Source organism: Larimichthys crocea, unplaced genomic scaffold (assembly GCF_000972845.2).
Source record: "Larimichthys crocea isolate SSNF unplaced genomic scaffold, L_crocea_2.0 scaffold100, whole genome shotgun sequence".
Taxonomy (NCBI): Eukaryota; Metazoa; Chordata; class Actinopteri; family Sciaenidae; genus Larimichthys; species Larimichthys crocea.
Genome location: NW_020851384.1, coordinates 476,996 through 504,346, shown reverse-complemented (window position 1 = coordinate 504,346; position 27,351 = coordinate 476,996). Strand labels below are relative to the sequence as shown.

The 27,351-nt window shown below is 48.7% G+C and overlaps 3 protein-coding genes and 1 long non-coding RNA gene across 9 annotated transcripts in view; 1 reads left to right on the top strand and 3 right to left on the bottom strand.

Moving 5' to 3' along the window:
• Window positions 1-27,351, bottom strand: part of LOC113744664 (synaptotagmin-11-like) — a 43,271-nt gene that overhangs the window by 1,870 nt on the left and 14,050 nt on the right. The window contains exons 1-5 of one of the 4 annotated variants that reach the window (XR_003461719.1): window positions 21,794-21,964; window positions 20,730-21,664; window positions 20,145-20,265; window positions 18,685-20,050; window positions 17,241-18,652 (exon numbers count right to left, since the gene is read on the bottom strand). Coding sequence is in view for 2 of the 4 variants with exons in the window: in XM_027275321.1 (XP_027131122.1) it covers window positions 19,740-20,050; window positions 20,145-20,265; window positions 20,730-21,664; window positions 21,794-21,869 (1,443 nt within the window). In the remaining 2 variants the exon portion in view is untranslated. Of the gene's footprint in view, window positions 1-17,240; window positions 20,051-20,144; window positions 20,266-20,729; window positions 21,665-21,793; window positions 21,965-27,351 lie in introns of those variants that run through there. The other 3 variants (XR_003461720.1, XM_027275321.1, XM_027275322.1) reach the window with 3 other exon arrangements.
• Window positions 1,673-6,680, bottom strand: LOC113744665 (putative C-type lectin domain family 20 member A). 2 transcript variants are annotated; one of them, XM_027275324.1, is made up of 8 exons: window positions 6,649-6,680; window positions 5,869-5,980; window positions 5,536-5,583; window positions 5,355-5,408; window positions 4,743-5,111; window positions 4,309-4,644; window positions 4,133-4,230; window positions 1,673-1,977 (listed from the first exon to the last, which is right to left on the bottom strand). In XM_027275324.1, the coding sequence occupies exons 4-8, from the start codon at window positions 5,389-5,391 to the stop codon at window positions 1,834-1,836; spliced, it is 984 nt and encodes a 327-aa protein (XP_027131125.1). In that variant the 5' UTR covers window positions 5,392-5,408; window positions 5,536-5,583; window positions 5,869-5,980; window positions 6,649-6,680; the 3' UTR covers window positions 1,673-1,833. The 2 variants fall into 2 exon arrangements, with proteins under 2 accessions (XP_027131125.1, XP_027131124.1); XM_027275323.1 differs by lacking the exon at window positions 6,649-6,680 and having other exon boundaries at window positions 5,869-6,222.
• LOC113744666 (uncharacterized) lies at window positions 9,115-9,581 on the top strand. Of its 2 annotated transcripts, none has more exons than XR_003461722.1 (3): window positions 9,115-9,331; window positions 9,389-9,409; window positions 9,504-9,581. It is a non-coding gene; the product is annotated as an uncharacterized LOC113744666 (long non-coding RNA). The 2 variants fall into 2 exon arrangements; XR_003461721.1 differs by having other exon boundaries at window positions 9,389-9,417; window positions 9,460-9,545.
• plin6 (perilipin 6) lies at window positions 9,669-13,630 on the bottom strand. The gene is made up of 8 exons (XM_027275320.1): window positions 13,348-13,630; window positions 12,493-12,523; window positions 12,218-12,401; window positions 11,673-11,755; window positions 11,351-11,588; window positions 11,099-11,280; window positions 10,537-10,803; window positions 9,669-10,107 (listed from the first exon to the last, which is right to left on the bottom strand). The coding sequence occupies exons 1-8, from the start codon at window positions 13,473-13,475 to the stop codon at window positions 9,694-9,696; spliced, it is 1,527 nt and encodes a 508-aa protein (XP_027131121.1). The 5' UTR covers window positions 13,476-13,630; the 3' UTR covers window positions 9,669-9,693.

The following is a 27,351-nucleotide window of genomic DNA, read 5'->3' as shown; positions in this document are numbered from 1 at the left end:
CTCAGACTGTTCAGACTGTTCAGACTGTCTCAGACTGTTCAGACTATCTCAGACTGTTCAGACTGTTCAGACTGTCCAGACTGTTCAGACTGTTCAGACTGTCTCAGACTGTTCAGACGGTTCAGACTGTTCAGACTGTCTCAGACTGTCCAGACTGTCCAGACTGTTCAGACTGTTCAGACTGTCTCAGACTGTCTCAGACTGTTCAGACTGTCTCAGACTGTCCAGACTGTTCAGACTGTTCAGACTGTCTCAGACTGTTCAGACGGTTCAGACTGTTCAGACTGTTCAGACTGTTCAGACTGTCTCAGACTGTTTCTGTTCGGACCAAGGAGACACTGATGCTAGCTCATAGCGCTAGCTGCATTGCATAGGGGCGTGGATGTAACGCATGCTCACTATTGGCTGCTGTAAATGCCAATCAGTGTCCATGACAAGTCCCGCCCTCATGATTGGTTGCTGATGATTGATGATTGGTTGTTGATGATTGATGATTGGTTGTTGATGATTGATGATTGGTTGCTGATGATTGATGATTGGTTGCTGATGATGACTCCTGTCTGTCAGTACTCAGATCTGGAGCTGGCCATCAACTCGTTGGTCACAGAGTTTCATAAAGCTGCCGATGACGGGCCGACCATGAACACGACCCAGTTCCAGACCATGATCTCCAGTCAGCTGCCTGGATTTGCCAAGGTACAGACCGTGACATCACTGCTCCTCCTCCAATCACAGCACACTCACTAACGAGTCAGTTGTGGTTGCACTCATTTCCTGTTTCCTGTTTGCAGACGGTGGAGAAGGAGGACGGTCTGGGTCAGGTTCTGCAGCAGATGGGCGTTCAGAGCGGTCAGAACATCTCCTTCGAGAACTTCTGGACTCTGATCAACAAGCAGGCCGTCGAGCTGTTCGGCGCCACGCACAAAGAGAAGAACGTGAAGTGCAGCTGCCTGCTGCAGTGACGCACCTGAACGCACCTGAACGCACCACACCTGTCTGCTGTCTCTGTGCCGACCACAGGGGGCGCTGCAGGATGAGGGTCAGACAGAGGGCGCACAGAAACAACAGAAGAAGAGTTTGAACCTGAGGATGATGTACGGAGGACCTGAGACGACTAATTAATGAATTAATGAAGAAATGAATCAATGACTGGAAACATTTAATACAGCCAGAAACAAACAAAAGATGCATTTTTTAAAAATCAAAAAGAAATCTAAATCTTTTTTTTAAATTGGATATTTAGAAATGAGTTAATTAATTAATCAACTAGAAACATTATAACATGTAAAAAATACATTTTAACATTAAAATTCCACAAATTTTAGATTTTAAATCAATAAAGTAAAAATGAAAACACATTGAATACATTGAATTGAATGAGTTCATGCAGAGTGCGTCGTGTTGTCGTGTTTGGTCCTCCGTACTCAGAGTTACTCATGACATTTGATGCTAACACCTGAACATGTTTAAACATCCTGATGATGCAGTTTAATATTTATGTTTGTCAATAAATCTGTCTGACTTTTCAAATTACGACTCACTGAATTCTATCAACACAATCATCCAATGAGATCACAGAGAACACAGCAGCCAATAGCAAGCGTGCGTTACACAGGTTGTTATAATAAAGACAGAAGACTCTTTACTTATTTATTGTTTTATTTTGTAGGAACAGTACACATGAATAAACATTGATATGAGTCAGTCTTAGATAACAATAATTCATGTTCACATTAATATGAGGTCAACATCGTGCTACAGTCTTCAAACTAAATATGTAGGACACAGACGTGATCACAGACTAAATCATGATGTTGAATAGAAATCAATAAGCTAATAGTCTAAACACAATGCTTCCTCCTGCTCAGCAGGGGGCGCTGTCCACTCCTCTCTGTGGAAAACTTTCCCATCAGGCTGCTTCTTCCATCGCAACTTCACCTCCTCTTGGATTCCTCCATCCCTCAACTTCTGCTGCAGCTGAAACACAAGGACATCTTCATCATCACCATCATCTTCATCATCACCATCATCATCAACATCACCATCATCATCAACATCACCATCATCACCATCATCACCATCATCATCACCATCACCATCATCATCACCATCATCATCATCACCATCATCATCATCACCATCATCACCATCATCATCATCATCATCACCATCATCTTCATCATCACCATCATCATCAACATCACCATCATCACCATCATCACCATCATCATCACCATCACCATCAACATCAACATCACCATCATCATCATCACCATCATCACCATCATCACCATCATCATCATCATCATCACCATCATCATCATCATCACCATCATCACCATCACCATCATCACCACCATCATCATCAACATCACCATCATCACCATCACCATCATCATCATCATCATCATCATCATCATCATCATCATCACCATCATCATCATCATCATCATCATCATCATCATCATCATCATCATCATCATCATCATCATCATCATCATCATCATCATCATCATCATCATCATCATCATCATCATCATCATCATCATCATCATCATCATCATCATCATCATCATCATCATCATCATCACCATCATCATCATCATCATCATCATCATCATCATCATCATCATCATCATCATCATCATCATCATCATCATCATCATCATCATCATCATCATCATCATCATCATCATCATCATCATCATCATCATCATCATCATCATCATCATCATCATCATCATCATCATCATCATCATCATCATCATCATCATCATCATCATCATCATCATCATCATCATCATCATCATCATCATCATCATCATCATCATCATCATCATCATCATCATCATCATCATCATCATCATCATCATCATCATCATCATCATCATCATCATCATCATCATCATCATCATCATCATCATCATCATCATCATCATCATCATCATCATCATCATCATCATCATCATCATCATCATCATCATCATCATCATCATCATCATCATCATCATCATCATCATCATCATCATCATCATCATCATCATCATCATCATCATCATCATCATCATCATCATCATCATCATCATCATCATCATCATCATCATCATCATCATCATCATCATCATCATCATCATCATCATCATCATCATCATCATCATCATCATCATCATCATCATCATCATCATCATCATCATCATCATCATCATCATCATCATCATCATCATCATCATCATCATCATCATCATCATCATCATCATCATCATCATCATCATCATCATCATCATCATCATCATCATCATCATCATCATCATCATCATCATCATCATCATCATCATCATCATCATCATCATCATCATCATCATCATCATCATCATCATCATCATCATCATCATCATCATCATCATCATCATCATCATCATCATCATCATCATCATCATCATCATCATCATCATCATCATCATCATCATCATCATCATCATCATCATCATCATCATCATCATCATCATCATCATCATCATCATCATCATCATCATCATCATCATCATCATCATCATCATCATCATCATCATCATCATCATCATCATCATCATCATCATCATCATCATCATCATCATCATCATCATCATCATCATCATCATCATCATCATCATCATCATCATCATCATCATCATCATCATCATCATCATCATCATCATCATCATCATCATCATCATCATCATCATCATCATCATCATCATCATCATCATCATCATCATCATCATCATCATCATCACCATCATCATCATCATCATCACCATCATCATCATCACCATCATCATCATCATCATCATCATCATCATCATCATCATCATCATCATCATCATCACCACCATCATCATCATCATCATCATCATCATCATCATCATCAACATCACCACCATCACCACCATCATCATCATCATCACCATCACCATCACCATCATCATCATCACCATCATCATCATTACCATCATCACCTTCTGTTAGCTCAGTCTGTTAGCTGCTGTTAGCTCAGTCTGTTAGCTGCTGTTAGCTCAGTCTGTTAGCTGCTGTTAGCTCAGTCTGTTAGCTGCCGTCACAACATGCTCAGGAACAAACAGGAAGTGTCTCTGACCTGCTGCAGGATGGCGTCTTGCACCTTCGGGTCGTTCAGGTCTGCAGATCTTCCTTTCATCCGAATCTTCACCGACCTCGACATGGACGGTCTGACATCTGCACAGAGAAGAAACCTGATGAGTACAGATCGGACCGGCTCGATCCGGCTTTACAGAACCGTCGAGGCGGACTGACCGGTGTAACACAGGAAGAAGTTCCTGTTGCTGCAGTCGCTTCTGGACCAGTCAGATGATGAGGTCATCGTCGCACATGCTCTGGTCCCATCAAAATCCTGATTCGCCCACTGCCTGTAGGGGGCGCTGCTCCTGTCCGACCACACCCACCCTTTTCTGTGCAAACCGATCCATCCGACCCACATACCTCCTGTGCCTGACCACAGAAGACTGCCGACCTGCTGGTTGTCCTGTTCACTGTGGATGCTGCTCAGGTCCGTGTACGTGGACCTGCAGTATGCCTGAGCGTCGGACCAGGTCAACGCGATCTCCACCAGGATGTGTCTGTCACTTTCAGCTGAAAGAAGAAGATCATACAAACAAACACGTATTATCACGTTAACGTCGCTGTAGAAATAACTGCCGTGTTCTGCTCGGTTCCTCAGACACACTCACCACTGTAACACACAAAGAAAAGCTTCGTTCCACAGAGTTTCATCGACCATTGTCCATTTCCCAAGGCTGCCCCACATTCCCTGTACGACGGTTCATTCTCAGCCCAGCTGGTGAACCAGGTTTCCTCTGAAACTTCCTGGTCCTTGTAAGACCACATCCAGCTGCTGTTGAAAGAGAGTCCGATCCAGAACTCTGAGCTCGACAGCACCTGCAGGGCATCATGGTTGCTGGTGTGATCCTCGATGGTGGCGAGGTCAGTGAACATCTCCCTGCAGTGCTGCTGAGCTTCAGTCCAGGTGGCCTCCTGATCGACGGGATGGAAAAGTCTGACGAGACCGTTGGGCTGAAGGTGACAGACCGACACGCAGCCTGCGGGACGACACAAACAACTTCACCCTGAAAAGTTCTGACATTCAGTTCTGACAGCAGACAAAGTCCAAGATGTTTTCACTCTGGGTACACTGAAGGTACCTTTAAAACGTTCTGCACCCAATGTGGACGTGTTCTTTACAAAGTTCTTCCAGTGTCTTTGTGTCATGTGAGTTTTCTTTGTGTTTTTAAAGTGTTGGAACTTTTTATTTGATTGGATCAGAATGAAGAAGGTTGACAAACCTGACAACAGCAACAAGATCACTTCTCTTCTCCTCATGGCTGAGAGCTGCAGGTCTGTCAATCAATCAATCAATCAATCAATCAATCAATCAATCAATCAATCAATCAATCAATCAATCAATCAAAGGAAAAGTACATTTACTTAAGTACTGCAGTTCAGAGTTACAGTACTTGTACTTACATATTGAACTGAAGGATGGAGAGTTTCTCCTTCAGATGAATGAATTATCTGCAGAAGAACATGTGATCACTTTAGTTCAGCCTGAAACATCGACAGCAGTACTCTGACTTTAAGTACTTTAACTACATTTAGCTGAGAATACTTTTATGAGTACTAATAGTACTATTCAATTTTAGGTCTATAGTGCCATATCATAACAAAAGTTCTCTCATGGCTGTCACAGTCACACACTAATAATCAAAGTACAAAAACTACTTTCCAAAACACCTGATGAATGTTATCTGATGTTTCCATAAATACCATAAAACATTAAATATTATATTTGATAAATACCCGGCACGAGGAGATTCAGTCTGTGACAGGCTGACCTCTTAAATCGCTTCCTCCTCCCTCCGTTGTCATCCTCCTCTGAAGTAAAAGTATTCATTCGCCGTGACTAAATACTCTGTTAGAAGTAAAAGGTTCATTAGAGTTCATTTGGTTAACGATGCTGAGGCTCATTTGTGACCTCACACAGATTCAAATGATTTATTCAAATAAAAACTCAGATCAGATGCAAACGAGCGAATCAGGAGCTCTGACGATGACTCTGTTAACCAAAACATGACAAATGATGAAGCATGAGGCCCGGTCACAGAATCCCTGTGGACACGCTGCCGATCCTGTGAGGGGTCAAGGTCAGGTCAGGTCAGGTCAGGTCAGGTCAGGTCAGGTCAGGTCAGGTCAGGTCAAGGTCAGGTCAGGTCAGGTCAGGTCAGGTCAAGGTCAGGTCAGGTCAGGTCAGGTCAGGTCAGGTCAGGTCAAGGTCAGGTCAGGTCAGGTCAGGTCAGGTCAGGTTATACTTTATTCAGCCCACAATGGGGAAATGTACTTCTGACAGCAGCAGAGTGTGATATACTCACAGAATCAGACAGAAGTCTCTTTTCACCTTCACAATAAAACTAAAGAACAGACAATGTGCAGAAACAAGGACTGAAGGTAAAAGTGACATGGTATAAATAATATTGTTCATTGTAAGTAATGAGAATGGAAATATAAGCACAGATAATAAGAATAAAAACAAAGATAAAGCCATGGTGAGTAGCAGTGAGTACAGACAGGAACAGAACCTACACCATGATCAGGTGGAGCAGGTGGAGCAGGTGTGTTGGATGAAGGACCTGCTGAACCTCTCCTTCTGACACCGTGGGTGTAGCAGTCTGCTGCTGATGGAGGTGTAGTCCAAGATGGATGGAGGGAGCTGAGGTGTGCTGCTGTGGGCGTGTCTATACCTGCTGTGGGCGTGTCTGTACCTGCGGTGGGCGTGTCTATACCTGTTGTGGGCGTGTCTATATCTACTGTGGGCGTGTCTATATACTGTGGGCGTGTCTATACCTGCTGTGGGCGTGTCTGTACCTGCTGACTGTGAAACAATCAGGAAGTAACTTTTTATTTCTCTGATTAATGAATCCAGCTGTTTGAAGACGCTCAGTCTATGTCTCTCTCTCTCTCTGTCTCTCTCTCTGTCTCTCTCTCTCTCTCTCTCTCTCTGTCTCTGTCTGTCTCTCTCTCTCTCTCTCTCTGTCTCTGTCTGTCTCTCTGTCTCGCTCATATTTGGTGGCTTAAATTGTGACTCAGATTTAGAAGCTGGTTCATGAAATAAACAAAGTGAGAACACACACAGGTAGATGATCAGAGTTTAGTCCGTGAATCCACCTGGATGAGACAGTCTCAGAGACTGTCTCAGAGACAGTCTCAGAGACTGTCTCAGACACACTTCAGGCTGTCTGTGGAGGTTTGAATCTGAGCGTCTGATTGGCTTGTTGAGTGTGACTGTTTTTACACTGTTGATCTCAGTCAAAAAGAAAGTTGTGTTGATCAGAAGAAGAATTCCAAATGAGGTGGAATGGAATTATTCCTCAGGTGAAAGGATAACACGCAGGATTCATCAGCAGGTCGAGCTTTCATTATGTGGACAGACAGACAACGCCTGAGTCCTGATGGTAAAGACTGATTCCAGTCTCAGAGACTCTCAGCCAGGTGTTCAGGACACACACCTGGCAGATCAGGTGTTCAGGACACACACCTGGCAGATCAGGCGTTCAGGACACACACCTGGCAGATCAGGTGTTCAGGACACACACCTCTCCCCAGCTGTCCTGTCCATGTTTGGCTGTCAGCAAAGCTTTTCCTCTGTATTATGTTAAACTGGGTGAAACACAAAGATTCATTCAGGTGCAGCTGAGTCCAGATGAACTCATTTGATTAACGTTGTAATTATGATAATTGTGATGAAGGAGTGTTCGAGCTCGACTCGTCCTCTAAACAAATCCGTCCAGAGAAGATTTGAGATTTAAATGTTTCTTCACACATGAAGATGAACTTTCATCCAGTCAGCTTTAAGACTTTATGATGCAGGTGTCATACTCAGAGGTGTGATCTGTCAAAAAGAAAGACTGTCTAAAACCTGGACGTAGTCTCTGTGACGTCCCCGCAGACTGTCTAAAACCTGGACGTAGTCTCCGTGACGTCCCGCAGACTGTCTAAAACCTGGACGTAGTCTCCGTGACGTCCCCGCAGACTGTCTAAACACACATACACACACACATACACACACACATACACACACACACACACACACACATATACCCATGTGTCAATGTGCAAGTTTCCTGTCATGTGATCACATCAAACAGCTGATTGGTTCACTCTCACTCAGCTGTTTCCGGCCCCGTTCCATTTAGTGCTGAGCAGCGCTCTGACTCAGCTGAATGGAACGTGGCCTTCATCACTGTCGCCGTGATGACGTCATCATTGATTGATTTATCGATCAGCTGATCAGATACAGCCCGCCTCCAAACCCTGGCAGGTGATTGGTCCTCTGATGTGTCACTCTTGTTTCCGTTCTGACGGCGCTGATCAGGGACACGAGTCGGAGGTCAGAGGTCACGGCGGAGGAACAGGACGAGATCTACAGGAAGAGGCTGAGACACTTCCTGTGTCTGATGGGAATGTCCCCGCCTCCTCCGGGGTCACGTGACTCCGCCTCCTCCGGGGTCACGTGACTCCTCAGGCTGAGGTAACGTTACCTGAAGTACACACCTGCACACAGAGCTAACGGACGGTTAGCCACCACCAGGTCACATGACTACAGACATGCTAACATGCTAAACGTTAGCATGTGATTAAAAGTCTGAATCTTTATTGAAACGTCGTCACATAAAATAATTAAAGTTTGACGAGATTTTATTTCTGATCACTTCCTGTTTACGTTCTTTACATTCCATCTACGATGCTAAAACATTTAAGGAACGTTCTTTCAACCAACATCTAACCTTCAACAAACCTTCATCAAACACTACGGCAGCCTCGAGGGACAAAAAACAAAACAACGTTTACAAAGTGAAGCTTGAAAGTAAACTCGAGACAGGAGACAGGAGACAGGTGTACGTGGACAGGAGACAGGAGACAGGTGTATGTGGACGGGAGACAGGAGACAGGTGTACGTGGACAGGAGACAGGAGACAGGTGTATGTGGACGGGTGGACAGGAGACAGGTGACAGGTGTATATGGACAGGAAACAGGAGACAGGTGTATGTGGACAGGAGACAGGAGACAGGTGTATGTGGACAGGTGTATGTGGACAGGAGACAGGTGTATGTGGACAGGAGACAGGAGACAGGTGCATGTGGACAGGTGTATGTGGACAGGAGACAGGTGTATATGGACAGGAAATAGGAGACAGGTGTATGTGGACAGGAGACAGGTGTATGTGGACAGGTGGACAGGAGACAGGTGTGTGTGGACAGGAGACAGGTGTATATGGACAGGTGGACAGGAGACAGGTGTATGTGGACAGGTGTATGTGGACAGGAGACAGGTGTATGTGGACAGGTGGACAGGTGTGTGTGGACAGGAGACAGGAGACAGGTGTATGTGGACAGGTGGACAGGTGGACAGGTGTGTGTGGACAGGAGACAGGAGACAGGTGTGAACTGATGCTCGGTGACGTCATCTAAACTGATCTCCCGGTCGCTCTGTTGGTGAAGGTGGAGACACAAACAGCTGAGGCAGAGACGCGTCATCGGCTGAGATGGGAGGCTGTGATTGGTCGGGCGGTGGGACCGACAGCAGTGATTGGCTGTAGATCAGGGCGGGGTCAGACCTCAGCGCGGCGTTCAACAGTCGGACGTGGCCGTGTCGTCCTCGCCGGTGTCGGCGGTGTTGGGGCTCAGGTACTCGAAGGCCCTCTGGCTCTGAGAGACGAACTGTTTGAGCGGAGCGAGGAGCAGCTCGGTGGCCGACTGGCGGCGGACGGCGGCGGAAAGGAGCGGCGGGGAGTCCGCCTCCGGGGCCGCAGGGTCCTTCAGGCTGGAGCGGCGGCCGTTGGGGGTCGAGGTCGAGTCGAGGTTCTGTTGGGGGCCACCGGAGCCACGGGCAGCCCGCGAGTAGAGACTCCGGCGGCGGCGAGGACGTCCGTCCATCGCCTTCAGGAAGAGACTGTTAGCTGAGCTGCGACGAGACGAAGCGTCAGACACAAAGTCCTCCTGGTTCAGGAAGTCCTCGACCTCCTGATGAGACGGCTGCTGCAGCTGGAAGACACGGGACATGTGAGTTATTAAGGAGTTGGTGTGTCCCAGGTGTGTCCCAGGTGTGTTTCAGGTGTGAATCAGGTGTGTCTCAGGTGTGTCTCAGGTGTGAATCAGGTGTGAATCAGGTGTGTCTCAGGTGTGTCTCAGGTGTGTCCCAGGTGTGTTTCTGGTGTGTCCCAGGTGTGTCCCAGGTGTGTCCCAGGTGTGTCCCAGGTGTCCCAGGTGTGTCCCAGGTGTGTCCCAGGTGTGTCCCAGGTGTCAATCAGGTGTGTCCCAGGTGTGTCCCAGGTGTGTCCCAGGTGTGTCCCAGGTGTGTTTCAGGTGTGAATCAGGTGTGTCCCAGGTTTGTCCCAGGTGTGTCTCAGGTGTGAATCAGGTGTGTCCCAGGTGTGTCCCAGGTGTGTCTCAGGTGTGCTCCAGGTAACTCACCATGTTGTAGAGCGGCGTGGCGTTGATCACCAGCTGCAGGACGATCTTGGACAGCTCCTGCAGGTCCTGGAGCAGCTGCTGGATCTGGACCGGCAGCTCTCGGATCTGACGTACAGGACGCAGCTCTGCTAACATGACGGCCTGACCTTTGACCCTGTTAAGACTCAGCTCTCTCAGACTCTCTGTCTGGAACAACAGCGCCACCAGGAGCCTCTGCAGGTACTGCAGCAGCTGACCGACCAGCTCCAGAACCTGGCCCAGACCCACCTGCAGGGAACAGACGGCATAACAGAACCAGAGCTGAAATCAAACCTCTACCGGGCCGAGGCTCCTGGTTCTGATGGAGCTCTGATGTCCACAACACGGAGACGTGAACAAGCGAACACAGAGACAGGAACACGGAGACATGGACACGGAGACGTGGACACGGAGATGGGAACACGGAGACGGGAACACGGAGTCGTGGACACGGAGACGTGGACACGGAGACGTGGACACGGAGACGTGGACACGTTTCCAAAGTGTCTGATTTTGAACGTTGTGACATCACAGTTGTCCTCACCGAGTCGGCGGCGTCTGTGAGCGTGGCGGCGGCGCTCTGCAGCTGACCTCGGACCTTCGTCATGCGATGATGAAGCTGCAGGGTCAGGTTGAGGAGGAGGCCGCGGACCCTCGTCCACAGGCCGGGCTCGTCGTCCTCGTCTTCGTCCTCGTAGTCCTGGACCCTCGTCTCCCATTCCCGACCTGACGGACAATAACGTGTCCGTAAAAACACTCATCGCTCAGTCGTTACCCAGAATGCCCCTGTACTCACGCAGTGTGGGTGGGAGGGGCAGGTAGTAGGCGGTGGCGTCCTCCAGACGACTCAGCACGTCATCCAATCCCGACGCAGCGGCCCGGCCCACCTGAGTGTCCGTCAGCAGGTGGACGGCTGAGCGAGCGACGTCGGACAGACGCTCCAGCTGATCCAGAGCGCCGTCCAACCCGTCCACCACCCACACCTGAACGTCGTCCAGAGTCAGGAGGACGGCGTCCTTCAGGTGACCCATCACCTGAGGACCAGGACAACAGGAAGTGAAGATCAGCTGTGAGCCGCTCTTTAAAGGGACAGTACGTCTATTTAACACAGTTCAAACCTCGTCTGTCGATTGGTTCAACACCGGGAAGTTCTTCTCCAGACGGTCGAGACCAACGAGAGCGAGACTGTTAGCAACTTCAACTGAAGAGACAGACAGGTAGAGAGAGAGAGAGACAGACAGACAGGTAGAGAGAGAGAGACAGATATTCAGATTTCATTTCATGACTGACGTCACATTGAAATATTCCAGCACTAGCACTGTTAGCATTGTTAGCACTGTTAGCATTGTTAGTACTGTTAGCACTGTTAGCATTGTTAGCACTGTTAGCACTGTTAACACTGTTAGCATTGTTAGCACTGTTAGCATTGTTAGCATTGTTAACATTGTTAGCATTGTTAACATTGTTAGCACTGTTAGCATTGTTAGCATTGTTAGCACTGTTAGCACTGTTAGCATTGTTAACATTGTTAGCACTGTTAGCACTGTTAGCATTGTTAGCACTGTTAGCATTGTTAGCACTGTTAGCATTGTTAGCACTGTTATCAGTGGTTAGCATTAGTTTAAACATTGTTAGCATCGTTAGCATCGTTAGCTCCACGCACTGTGTGGCTCCAGACTCTGCAGGAGGGGCGTGGCTCTCATCATGGCGGCGTGAGTGGCGACCTCGGCCGCTCCTCCCATCAGCCCCAGCAGAGGGTAACGACCTTTGACCTCTGAGTACGCTGATGTCACCGACTGGAACGCCGAGCGAACCAGAGGAAGGCGGGAAACTCTGAGCACGGCACTCTGAAACACAAACACACGTTCAGACTGACTTCCTGTTGGAGCGTCAGCTGGTTCTGGTCCTGGTTCTGGTCCTGGTTCTGGCTGAACTCACCTCCTGGTCCGTCATGTCTCCTTCAGTGAGTCTGAGGAAACAAACAGACACAGATCATCAGCTCAGCACGAGAAGGTCAGCTGCTGAACCACAGAGGCCGTGAAATCAGACTGAACAACCATGACACTGAACGCACCGCTGACACCGCTGACACCCCGCACAGTCAGTGAACGCACCGCTGACACCCCGCACTGTCAGTGAACGCACCGCTGACACGCCGCACAGTCAGTGAACGCACCGCTGACACGCCGCACAGTCAGTGAACGCACAGTCAGTGAACGCACCGCTGGCACGCCGCACAGTCAGTGAACGCACCGCTGGCACGCCGCACAGTCAGTGAACGCATCACAAATAAATGTAATCTTTTATTGAATTAATTAAATTCAGTTTTTGGACTCGTCACATTTGATCAAATAAATAAAAACATTAAATTCTCATCACCATGGTAACGCCCAGACGATCAGCTGATCTTCACATTCTGTTTTGAGTTTTTTGTGCTATTTGTTTTTTTCTGATTAAAACGCAGAGACAGACAGACAGACAGACAGGCAGGCAGGCAGGCAGGCAGGCAGGCAGACAGACAGACAGACAGACAGACAGACAGACAGACAGACAGACAGACAGACAGACAGACAGACTTGTACTTTATACGTGTAATCATCACAGCAGCTGACAGGAAGTCGTACTCGTCGTCAGTAAATATTTAAACATCAGTCAGAGAATCACGTCAAATGATAATTATCGATCGCCTCGTCAGTTTGCTCCTTTACATTTATGATAATGAGATAATGATAATAAAGTTTTTCAAACATTAGTGATCAATAATCTGTGATGGGTGATGAGATCAGGTCTTACCCCATCAGAGTGCGATGAAGCTGATGATGATGATGATGGAGCTCCTCGGACTGATCCACCCGCTCATGAAAGCTGCAGTTTTTGTGGCTGAAGGCAGCGACCTGATTGGACGGAGTGCGGTGTGACATCACTGGTGAATCGGTTTGTTTCTCTGTGGGCGACCAATCAATTAGCAGAGAATCAATGAGGTCATTGAGACTGAAGCCATCATCATGAAAAGAACGTTTGTTACCTGTTCAGGTGTTTGTCATCATCGTCTGATTGGTCCATGACATCATGTGACATCCATCAGGTGACTGACCTGCTGCATGTTTCCTAACGTTCCTCTAACGTTACATAACGGTTTCCTGAGAAATGTTTACAGATCATGTGAGGACTCTCTGGGAATGTCCACACGGATCATTTAGAGAACGTTTGCGCAGCGTTTCTAATCGCTTTTCTTCACGCGTCTCGCTCTGACCGCCGTCAACAAGGACGAGTCTGTGCGGCGAGGTCAGGCGGCGGGAAGAGCCGGAGGGCGGAGCCTGAGGGGAAGACCACACGGCATCACTATGAAGGGAGCAGTGTCAGGGTCCACCATGTGGCCACGGCGAGCAACAGGCGCCCAAAATCACTCTAGCACGCCACGGGACACAAGGTCACACTCAGCATGACATCACTTCCTGTCTGATTCAAAGAAACTGCAGCACCTAGCGCTGTGAGCTAGCATCAGCAGCTAGTCTCCAGTGAACACGGCCGGGCCCAACAGAACCTCTGAACCAGTGTGTCCAGTCTGACAGCAGCCTTCTGGACCCGGACACAAACTCTGAGACTCTCTGTCCATTAGAACCAGAACCTCAACAACAAGGCTGAAGGTACCCTGACAACACGGTAGAAACCTTTCAGTAACCTTCGAGTAACCTTTAAATAACCTTTCGGGTCCGTCTGTCGCCATGTGAGACGTGTTTTTTTTAATAGAGTCCCCTGACCTGATTTTGGAAAAGCTTTTGTACTCGACAACGACCTCTACTCGCCTGCACCACGCTAAAGCCTCGCCCTCGACTTCTTCAATATGTACGCTCCTTCCCCATCACCTGATACTTTTAAAGAACGGCTCGCTTCTGCTCAGGCTGAAGACCTCCTGCTGTCCAGATCCACGTACTGTGAGCGTGGCATAAAGCAAGCCGGCTACCCAGTCCCACCAGGATTTCATCTTTTTACATTTTTGTTGCAGGAGGAAGTGAAAGTTGCGATAAGTTGCATTTCGACAGTCGCGCCGGGGGCGAGGGGCCCCGTCCCCGGGGGCGAGGGGCCCCGTCCAGGGCGCAGCGAGCACTAAGTCCACGGCCCTGGGAAGCGGCGAGGTCCAGGCGGGCGGGCGCTGTAAAGCTCGCGGCTGCACTTTCGCCCTCGAGCCTTTTCCGAGCCGACCCAGAGCCGGTCGCTGCGCACCGCCGCGGAGTAAATGCGCCCGGCGGGGGCCAGCCAGCGCCGGGGAGAGGTCCCACTAAGGGATCCTCCCGCACCGTGCGGCCGTCCCTGACCCGCCGACTTCAATCCCCCGGGCAGACTGCGCGGAAAAATTGCGGTGATTGGTTAAAATTGCAACACCGCCCTGAATTCACGGGGATTCACTGAAGTTACGTTGAAGTTGCAAATCGCAACATTGTGAATTCCTGGAGGGTCTGACTACTTGCTCACTACTTACGTCAGACAGGGTCCTCTCAACAAATTCCACAAATTCGAACCTCATCAGGTTCCCAAGCTAATGAATGAACACTTCAGACACTTCGATGTGTCTTTATCTTCTTCTGAACATGCGACCAGCTCCTCTGCCCTCGCCCACTTCTTTAGCTCTCGTAACATTCCCAGAGTGACCCTGGGTCTGTTAGGAACCAGGGTCACTCTTGCTGAACTTAGACAAGCAGCTTCTTCCATGCAAACAGGGAAGAGTCCAGGTCCGGATGGATTTCCAGTAGAATTCTTTGATAAATGAGCTCCAGTTTTAATGGACTTGTTTAATGAATCTTTTTTGTTCTCTGAACTCCCACCGACTCTCATGCAGGCTACAGTCTCACTTATTTTAAAGGAGAAGGACCTCGTACTGGCCGGTTTACGTACAGATGTTAACAGCTGCTAACTGCAGGCTACGGTTCTGGTTCTGGTTCTGGAGCAGCTGGATGGAGAACCAGTTCAGAGATCAGAGTCTGACACCTGCTGGTCAAACCCGAGTATTACATCATGACCACAGACAGGATGTAGACAGCCTTATAAAATAAGAGCAGGTGCATATTACAGAACTTTTACTTTGACAGTCTGTGCAGCATCCAATCAGAGCTCAGAGGAAACCAGAGGCGGGGCTTATGTGTCACATGACTTCCTGAAAGATTCAATCTGACCTCAGATCAGCTGTATGCTTTGTGTCGTCATCAGAGATGGGAAGTAACGAAGTACAAATACTTTGTTACTGTACTCAAGTAGAATTTTCGGGTATCTATACTTTACTTCACTATTATAACTTTTGACTTTTACTTCTTACATTTTAGCTTAAGTATCCGTACTTTCTACTCCCTACATTTTCAAATCAGGGTCGTGACTCTTGCGTTTAGATGATCTTTTTTTTGTTTTTTTGCGCATTTTGACTTTTTTCTCTTTTGTTCGTTTTGTTTTCTTGGCTGTGGCTCGTGGACTCCTGCCCTCTCTGGCGGGTAGTTTTTGTGTTTTTCTTTGTGTTGTTTTTTAAATGCTGCTTCCACGTGGACACGCTGCCTTTGTTTACTCCGGGGAACAGCTGATCGCTAATGTTGGCCGGCATAGAAGAAGAGCAGCCGATAAACCAGCTGAACTCTGGAGGAAAACACACTGAGGATGCAGAGGAGGATCGGGACGGGACGGGCTTGTAGAGGGGACAGGATTTGGGCCATGTCTCCCTCTGTTGTTATGGACATGTGCGGTCTCTTAGCAACAAATGGACGAGCATATGGAGTATGAATGCAGTCTGATGTCTTCACAGAGACATGGCTGCACAGGGACACTACGCAGCAGGACGTCTCCGTGATGTCTTCACAGAGACATGGCTGCACAGGGACACTACGTCTCCGTGATGTCTTCACAGAGACATGGCTGCACAGGGACACTACGCAGCAGGACGTCTCCGTGATGTCTTCACAGACACATGGCTGCACAGGGACACTACGCAGCAGGACGTCTCCGTGATGTCTTCACACTGTCCAGTTACTTTCCTGTTTTTTGAAGATTAGTGCAAGTCGTCATTCAAAACTCTGAGTTAAGGATCACATCAGTCCTGTTTACCTCTCCCCAACACACACACACAGTGATGTGATAGTTCTCACATAGACGCAGTCAAAGACCTACACATGCTGTCTTGCTGTTAAATAGATGTTAGTCAAGGGTCTGCATTTAATGTTACTGTCTAGGCTTTGACGGATAATATTTGTGTAGGTTAATATCTATTTGCATACCAATAAGTGTTTGAACACCATGCACACTGAGTTCACAATCCCTCATTCTTGTACAGCAGTTTTATTTGTTGAATGTTTTATTGATGCCAGTTCATGTTTCTGTGCTTGCACAGACTGTAGGTCCTGTAAGCTTTTCCCTAAAATGGTGGTTTTGTCCTTCACAAGGTTACCGGTACTTTATACTTTAAGCATGTTTTACAGCCTGTACTTTATACTTTAAGCATGTTTTACAGCCGGTACTTTATACTTTAACTTGAGTGAAAAAGTTGAGTCAATACTTCAACTTTTACTCGAGTCTTTTCAAACACAGGTATCGATACTTGTACTTGAGTAAAGAATGTGTGGTCGTCATAGTGACAAGAGCAGTGTTCAGATGTTATATAAAGGTGTGTGTGATTAATTAGACATGACATCATTAACGAGCTGCAGACAAACGAGGCTAACTTGTTTTTATTTGCACGTCCAATCAGAGTTAAGGATTCTAACACAGAGGTTAGCATCAGGTCTACAGCAGGGGGCGCTCAAACACTAAAGCTCCGAGGACTCACAGGAAGGAAACCACATCTTCAATCTGTACAAATCTACATCCAGGACCGGGGCCGGGACCAGGACCAGTTCCTGATTCCGGTCCCAGGACCGGTTTCAGGACCAGGACTAGGGCTGGTTCCTGATCCCAGTCCCAGGACCGGTTTCAGGACCGGGACCAGGACCAGGGCCAGGACCAGGGCTGGGACCAGGTCCAGGGCCGGTTCCTGATCCCGGTCCCAGGACCAGGGCCGGTTTCAGGGCCAGGATCAGGGCCGGTTCAGAGCCCAACATGCTTCAGTCTTTATGATTCAAAGTAACAAACATTTTTAATATGCAGAGTTAACGAGCTGTGACTTTAAACCAGAGATAGGAAAGAAGGAGGGAGGAGTTCAGGTGAGTTCAGGTGAGTTCAGGTGAGTGTGTGGCAGCTCGGCGTGTCTCTAACATCTTGACTTCATCAGCTCAGGGTTAATTAATTAAAGCTTCATCACCTCGTTTATCCTGATGACCTCTCTCAATGTTCTGTGGAGGTTAAACAGGTTGTCCACGTGAACACCTGTCCACATGTTTCCTGACCTGAAGTGAAAGTTCACCTTTCATGAACATATATGAAGTCCAGTGTGAGACCTGGTTCTGATGGACCTGCAGGTGTTCAGAACATTTAAAATCTTCATCAGCTTTAATCAGCTCTGTTAGCTTAGCTTAGCATCAAACAAACATCGTTACGTTACATTAAATAATGACGTCAAAAGCCCCGCCCCTTTCACTCTGTGCTCCAATCACAGTTGAGCAACCCTCCATCAACTTCCTCCTTTCCTGTACTTAGATATGCTATGTGTTAGCTTAGAGATGCTACGTGTTAGCTTAGAGATGCTACGTGTTAGCTCCTCTGAAGATGGCTCAAAAATAAAAGTGACATCATAAGTTAGCTAATGATAGCAAAATGCTTGCTAACTAGCCAACTAATATATGCTACGTAGCAAGCAATTATTGTTAGTTAGCTAGTTAGTATTAGTTAACATTAGCATTTTGCTAACATTAGCTTTCAAAATGGATTTTTTCTTTTCAGCACAGACGAGCTAACACGTAGCATATCTAAGCTAACACGTAGCATATCTAAGTTCAGGAAAGGAGGAAGCTGACCAAGGCTAAGTCAACTGTGATTGGAGCACATAGTGAAAGGGGGCGTGGCTCAGAAAGGACCAGTACACGGAACAAGACTGTTGACGTCACCTCTGTGACGCCATTTTTACCTCCTGGACTCAGCAGCTGTTCAAACTTAGCTTCGAGCTATCTTAGCCTTCAGCTAACTTAGCCTCGAGCTATCTTAGCCTTCAGCTAACTTAACCTCGAGCTATCTTAGCCTTCAGCTAACTTAGCCTCAAAATAACTTAGCCTTGAGCTAACAGTGTTTATAAGTGATCAGCTCAGTCCGTTGTTACGTACAGATTATAAATATTTACAGCCGCTGACTGCAGGCTAACTGTTGCGTAGCTAACTGAACCAACAGACAAAGCTAACGTTAGCGTGCTAACATCTGAGCTGGAACTTGAATAATTTAATAATGATGGTTGGAAACTATATGAGTAAATAACAGTTAGCTTAGCATAACTTAGCATATTTCCCCCAAACATTTACAGAGCAGTCGTGTTAGCTCGTGGTGCTACAGGGACTTCCTGTTTACGTCCGTCTTGATGTTTCAGGGTGAAGTCACGATGGAGACAAACGTCATCGGCTGCCACAGCTGATTCTGAAACTTAAAAACGTCACGTGACAAACACGGATGGAACCCGCCTCAGTTACCCACAGTCCTTTGCAGTCCACCTCCTCCAGGGTCAGGGTTGTTTAAACGTTCATTCAACGTTTCCTCTGTGCAGCATGCTGCCATCACACAGACAGACGGGCAGACAGACGGGCAGACAGACAGGCAGTCTGGTGGTTCTTCTCTGGTCCTGCGGAGGGTTATTATGGGATATACTCAGCGTTGGTTTATTATATGCAGTGTTAGTGAATATTTTCATCACGTCGGACTTCCTGTCGATCGTGGACAGACATGCGATGATGATCAACAACAGCAAGAGGGGGGACTCTTTTTCTTTTGGATCATTCCTCCCCCGTCAACACGCACACATGGAACAGTCCGATGATGTCATGGAACAGTCCGATGATGTCATGGTTTCTTTTAAAAACAGCTCGTTCTTCTTTTCACCGGCTGAAAAAAACAAAAGCTGCAGCTTTTTATTGGACTGCGAATGTCGTGAGGTCGAGAGAGAAAACAGACAGAGTGTGTGTGTGTTTACCTATGATCACAACAGAGTGTGTGTGTGTGTGTGTGTGTGTGTGTGTGTGTGTGTGTTGTACACTGAGTCTTTCCCAGCTGCTCGGTGCTCTCCGCTGGCTCCCTCAGTACTCGCTCAGGTTGTGCCATTTGGAGATCTGCCGGCGGGGGTTTTCACACACCTCCCTCCAGTGGGTGGCGCCGGAGGGGGCGGGGCTGTGCAGGCCGAGCAGCAGGCGGCCCAGAACCTCGTTCTTGGTGGTCCGGTCGAAGTCGACCACCAGGAACTCCACGGAGATCTCGGGCAGCAGCTCGGGCGGGATGTCGTAGATGAAGGACTCGTTGAAGACCGGGTTCAGCGTGCACTTCTTCACGTGGGTTTTCTTCTTGGCGATGCGTTTGCGTCCGTAGAAGACGTTCACCTTCACGTACGGGTCTACGGGGGAAACCATGGCAACGTTACACAAAGCTGACCAATCGTGTTCAGAAGAGACACAAATTCCCACAATGCTCTGCTCTGGGCCACTCACTTGCTGACAGGCCGGTGATGTCCATCTTCGGGAGGTGTCGAGCCTTCAGGACGACCACGCTGAGACGATGAGACACCGGCTGGTAGGACAGAGACGCCAGCAGCTCGCCACGAGTCTCACACTGAAACACACACACACACACAATGAAACATAATTATTCATACAGAACCAGAACCGGTTTAATGAACTGTCCATCACGTTTATTCACTGAGCCAGTGGAGACGTAACGTGTTCTCGACTCGTGGATCCAAACAAACTGTTTGTCTGTCGTCATGGCGACTGCAGCAGAAACACGGCGTCCCAGCTCAGTCTGACAAACAGATGTCTGTCTATGATGTCACATGGACGATGATGTCATCAGACAGCTGGTCTTAACATGTGACCTCGTCAGACATTTTAACCTGATAAAGACAGACACGCTGTAATCTGATTACCTCGATGACACACGTCCACGGGTCAGAACCAGAACAACAACAACGACAGGAGAGACTGAATATTAACGAGCCTCGTCATGAATTTCTCTTCATGACTGTCTCTGGTTTCAAATCACAGACCGGACCGGACCGGACCAGGTTGTGGACTCACCTGCATATTCCTCTTTGTGATCTGCTGGCTCAGGTGGACCCGGCCCGTGCTCGGGTCCACGCCTTTCAGCGGCACCACAGCCTCCCCGATGACGTCATCGCGGGCGAAGCGGTCGAAGCTGAGGACCAGGAAGTGCAGGGTGAGCTCGGGCAGCGAGCTGTAGGCCACGCCATAGAAGGTGAAGGTCTCGTCGAATAGCGGGTCCAGAGTCTTCCTTAGCACGCGGGTCTTCACGCGATGCTTCTTCTCCGGCAGGATTGTCATCTTCACGTACGGGTCCGAGCTGCCCGCCTGCTCGTCCATGGCGGGCAGGCCGCGGGCGCCGACGATGGTCACCACCAGCGCCTTCTTGGGGAAGTTGTAGTCGACGGTGAGGCTGATGGCGCCCAGGCTGGGCTCCGGCTCCGGGTCCGATGAGGCGGGGGTGAACGGGGACGCCGTCTTGCTGCTGGTCTGGCTGCTGCTGGCCGAGCTGCTGTCCAGGCAGCAGTAGTCGGCGCGGACGGGCAGCGCCCGCTCCAGCCGGGCCTGGCTGTGGGCGGGGCCTGACCCGGCGGGGGGGACCAGGTGACTCATCTGCAGCTGACCCGGGACGTCCAGGATGTTGTTCTCGGCGTCCACCAGCACCATGCCCCTCCCCGTGGTGGCGGGGCAGCCTCGCTCTCCGTCGCGGTCGGAGCGGTCCGCTCGCCGGATGCCGCGGACGATCCGCTTGCTGCTGCTGAGGGATTCTGGGTAAATACTGATGCCCTTCAGCATGTGGATGAACTTGTAGGGTGGGTCCTCGGCGTCGCAATAACGGTCGCCATGCAGCTTGTAGCGTCCGGAGATTCGCAGGTACCGGCGCTGACAGAAGGACCACAGCAGCACCAGAACCACGACGACCAGAACCAGAACACCAGCTCCCAGGAAGCCCGCCAGGACCGGAGACATGGCTGAGACAGACCCGGACAGAGAGGACATGTTAGAACAGAACCACACAGACAGAGAGATGATCACTGTCACCATGACGACCACAGCTGTGATTGGACCGGGTGAAGTCTGTACGATGATGTCATCATCACCTGACACGTCAGTCACATGACAGGAAACACGAGGACGATTCACAACAGAGCAGCTGGAGACTACATTTCCCATCATGCAACAAGAAATATCCTCTTCCTAAACACTGACGTCACGTATGTTCATATCCACACGCTCCGCTTCTCCATGACTGCCGCACTGAACTGTGGGACGGCGTTATCTCACAGGAAATGAAGCACTGAGGCAGGAAGTGATGTCACCAGGAGAAAGAGGAGGAGTTGTGGTGTGTGTGTGTGTGTGTGTGTGTGTGTGTGTGTGTGTGTGTGTGTGTGTGTGTGTGTGTGTGTTTTTGTTTGGTGGACAGAGGATCTTTGTTGTTCCATGATGACTCTGAGATCAGCTGTTTACTTCATCCACCATCAACAGACAGACAGAGAGACAGACAGAGAGACAGACAGACAGAGAGACAGAGAGAGAGACAGACAGAGAGACAGACCGAGAGACAGACAGACAGACAGAGAGACAGACAGAGAGACAGAGAGACAGACAGACCGAGAGACAGACAGACAGAGAGACAGACAGACCGAGAGACAGACAGACAGAGAGACAGACAGACAGACAGACAGAGAGAGAGACAGACAGAGAGACAGACAGAGAGACAGACAGACAGACAGAGGCAGGACACGACAGACCAGACAGACAGACAAGACGACAGAGAGACGACAGACAGAGAAGCAGACAGACAGACAGAGAGGACGACCGACAGACCAGACGACGACGCAGAGACAGACAGACAGACAGCGAGGAGACAGACAGACGACAGACAGAAGACAGGACAGACAGACGAGACAGACAGACGAACAGCACAGGACAGGAGGACGAGAGCAGACAGACAGGGGGCACTGACGCGAGATGAGAATAGAGGAGGGGGAGGGAAGGTGGGGGCAGAGCAAAGGGCCAACAAACGCAGCCACGCACACACACACACACGCAACACACACCACAGACACCCGCACGCACACACACCACACACCACACACTACGCAACACACACGACCACGCCCACGACCCACGCACGCACAACACCACCCACCTCACTCACACACGCAGCACACGACACACGCACGCACACCACACGCACCACACACGCACGCAAACACCCATCCACACGCACTCACACCACACGCAGCACCACACAACGCACAACACACGCACACACTCAACATCCACACAACCGCACACCACACACACCCCACACACACGCACACACGCACGCACCAACAACACTCACGCACCACATCACAACACGCACCCACTCACCACACTCTACACCACACAATCACTACACACGCACAGCACCTACACACACACTCCACTCACGCACCACACACCACCTGTCACCACACACACCAACCATTCAACACCAACACACACACTCACACTCACACCACACCCCACACACCTCACACACTCACCACACACCCACACATCACCCACACACACATCACTGCACCACCACACACCACACTCACACACACTCATCACACACACACACACACTACAGCAACACATCACACACACCACAGCAAACACCCACACCACACCATCACACCCCACCTCACACACACCACACACACCCGCACTCACCACCCACAACTCACACACCACACAACCACACAGCATCACACTCACAGCAACACACACCACACACGCACAGACCACACACACACACCATCACACACACACAACTCACACCCACCCACCCACACCCACACACATCCTCACACTACACCACACCCACCAACACCACCCACTCACCACACACACACACCCCACTCACTCCACACACACACACACAACACACACACACACATCTCACACACACACTGTGACACATTTCATTAAGAACGTTACTATGGTCCTTACTTGAAATGTTCATGCACCAATCCTTTCTGGACAAAATGTCTTTTAGTGTTTGTTTAATGTTTGTTTTAGTTTGTTTGTTTCCGTTTTTTCCGTTTGTTAACGTTTGTTTATCGTTAGTTTTTCCGTTTGTTTAACGTTTGTTTTAACGTTGTTTTTACGTTGTTTACGTTTGTTTAACGTTTGTTTTAGTTTGTTTTTATGTTTGTTTACTGTTTGTTAACGTTTGTTTCCGGTCGCCTGTCAGCGTCGGCGGTTGTCGGTCTACTTAGTAACAGTGATGTCACATTTATATTTACATCATCGTCATTGAATATTATCAGCACACCTGAGCCTGTCGCCATCGGGACCACAGATAACAAATCTGAGTTACCTGAGTGACTCACTTCCTGTTGTCACCTGTAGTTTCCTGTGATGAGTCAATAACTAACAGAAGCAGAACCAGAACCAGAACCGGTCCATCACGTTCACTGACACAAACACTGAATGGATCCTTAATAATCAGGACTGTAAACCAGCTGATCATAAATCAAACAGCTGATTCCTCTGTCTGCTCTGTTTACCTCACAGTGATCCGTCTGTGGGTTCTGTGTGGTTTGCAGTTCTGTTCTGTTTGCGGTTCTGTGTGTTCTGCAGGTTCTGTGTAGTTTGCAGGTTCTGTGAGGTTTTGCAGGTTCTGTGTAGTTCTTGCCAGGTCTGTGCGGTTCTGCAGGTTCTGTGCGGTTCTGCCAGGTATGTGCGGTTTGCATGTTATGTTGAGTTCTGCAGGTCTGTGCGTTTGCAGGTTATGTGCGGTTCTGCAGGTTATGTGCGGTTCTGTCGGTTCTGCAGGTTCTGTGTAGTTTGCAGGTTCTGTGTGGTTCTGCAGTTCTGTGTGATTCTGCAGGTTCTGTGTAGTTTGCAGGTTCTGTTGTGTTCTAGGTTCTGGAGTTTGCAGGTTTGTTGGTTCTTGCAGGTTCTGTGTTTTGGTTCTGCAGGTTCTGTGTGTTCTGCAGGTTCTGTGAGTTCTGTGTGTTCTGGCAGGTTCTGTGTGGTTCTGCAGGTTCTGTGCGGTTCTGTGCGGTTCTGTGTGGTTCTGCAGGTTCTGTGCGGTTCTGCAGGTTCTGGTTTTCGTGTGGTTCTGCAGTTCTGTGGTTTGTGCAGGTTCTGTGGGTTCTGTGTGGTTCGTGTGTGGTTCTGTGTGGTTCTTGCAGGTCTGTGTGGTTCTGTGTGGTTCTGAGGTTCTGTGTGGTTCTGTGTATGTTGCGGTTCTGTGTGGTTCTGCAGGTTCTGTGTGTGTGTTCTGCCGGTCTGTGTGTTCTGCAGGTTCTGCAGGTTCTGTGCGGTTCTGCAGGTTCTGTGAGGTTCTGCAGTGTGGTTCTGTGTGGTTTGCAGGTTATGTGCGGTTCTGTGTGGTTCTGCAGGTTCTGTGTGGTTCTGCAGGTTCTGTGTGGTTCTGTGTGTTCTGCAGGTTCCTGCAGGTTATGTGCGGTTCTGTGTGGTTTCTGCCGGTTTTCTGTTGGTTCTGCAGGTCTCAGGTTCTTTTGTCAAAACAGCGCTGGGTACAGACATGACGTCACCCGATACCCACCCCGACTGGACGCGCGGCGCACGCAGGGAGCGCGTGGACGCCCCGTGGTGGCGCGCGTGTCGCGATGCTGCTGCTGTTGATTGGCTGACAGTGAGCTCAGCGCGATGAACTCCATCTTCGTTTGTTTGTTGTTTGTTTGGGAATGAGAAGATGGAGGCGAAGCTTCAACCCGCCAGTCACGGCGAGGCGGAAATTACTGAGCGACAAGGCCGATGCAGTGAGACAGATAACGGCTGGTAACGGTGTAACGGCTGGCTGATAACGGCTGGTACGGCTGTAACGGTCGTAACGGCTGATAACGGCTTGGTAACGGCTCGTAACGGCTGATAAACGGCTCATAAACGGCTGATAACGGCTGGTACGGCTGGTAACGGCTGTAACGGCAATCGCGTAACGGCTTAACGGTTAACGGTGATGCGATAACGGCTGATAACGGTGTAAACGGCTGTGATAACGGCTGGTGTAACGGATACGTAACGGCTGATAAACGGCTCGATAACGGTCTGCGTAACGGTGATGGCGTGGAGACCAGCCGACATCTTGGCTCCTACACCTGTTATACTGAGGTCAGACGACATGAAAATCACGACCGGCCACGCGCGCCGTTTAACGGCCTCGGTTCGACATTATTAAGCTGCGGACAGAAGCAGAAGGGCTCGGTCGGTCCGGCTCGGTCCGGTTCTTACGTAGGCGGGTCCCAGCTCGATGATGTCCGCCATTTTGTGGATGAGGGCAGGATGCGGCGGAGGAGACACGGAGACACGGAGACACGGAGACCCGGAGACACCGACCAGCCCGGTACTCACAGCCATACCGGCCACGAGGACCGGGATCACCGAAAACACGCCGCTGCTCCGGGAGACGAAGCCTTCATATGCTCGGGCTCGGTCGGTCTCGGGCTCGGTCTCGGTCTCGGTCGGGTCGGTCGGTGCGCAGTGATGCTCGCGCAGTGATGCTCGGCTCGGATGCAGGGAGGCTGGCGGAGGAGGAGCTCGCGATGAGGCTGGACAGAGTCGTCTGTGGCGGCGGATGACTCACTCTGACGTGTTCGCCATGTTTGTAGTCCTCTGCTCTGCACCACACAGTCCTAAAACAATGTTATTAAACTGTTAATTACATGATTCAACCTTTTATTGTTCGAATTAAATGAATTCATTTACAAACAATTACAATTCTACATAAAACAGTGGCATCACATGACGGTAGGTTTCAGCCCTATAATAAAGCGCACCACATCTCTCTGTCGGTGTGTCAACTGAATTATATTTCTATTTTCATAACATAATGTTTCTGAACGTTACCACAGACGATCCAGTTGAATGTGTGTTGTGGGGTTGAGCTGACTCCTTCTGTCCCAGGACGTTCAGACAACAGTTAGAAGGTTTTCATGGAACTAAATCCAGACCTCAGATAAGTCCCAGATGTTATTCTGTGTCTTCACCACAAGTTGTGGTCGCTTTCTTATCCATGATGATCAGTGTTCATAAGTCCCATGATCTCCCTCTGTGTCACTTGTTTATAAGCTCTGCCCTCCCGTCCGACAGTTCACTGCACAATGTCAAACATAGATCCCTCATAGACATTTTCGATAACTCTGATCCAAATCTTATAACGTCCTCTTCCGATCACTCGTCATACCGACCAAACATCTCTTCATACCGATCCAAACATCTCTTCATACCGATCCAACATCTCTTCATCCGATCTCCAAACATCTCTCATTCATTCTCTACCGATCCAAACATTCCAAACATCTCTTCATACCGATATCCGATCACATCTCTTCATACCGATCTCATATACATCTCTCATCTCTTCCTCCGTCGTTTCTTCAGGTGTTTCACTCTGTTTCTCTGTCAGGAATGTTTCTTTGCTGCTATTCTGCCACACAAGTCCTTCTTCACAGTTTCTGACACAGTTCTTGAAGCTCATCACTCAGTTCTCGTGAGGTCTTTCTTCTACGGTCCTTAAGAAACTTCACTCGTCTGTCTGAAAGTTTCTTCTGGTTCTGGTGTGAACTGGTGACATCATGGAGGTCTGAAGTGACTTTACAGTGTTTGGACTGCGTCTGAGGACAGATAAGCTGAATCTCCTCATCATGGATCT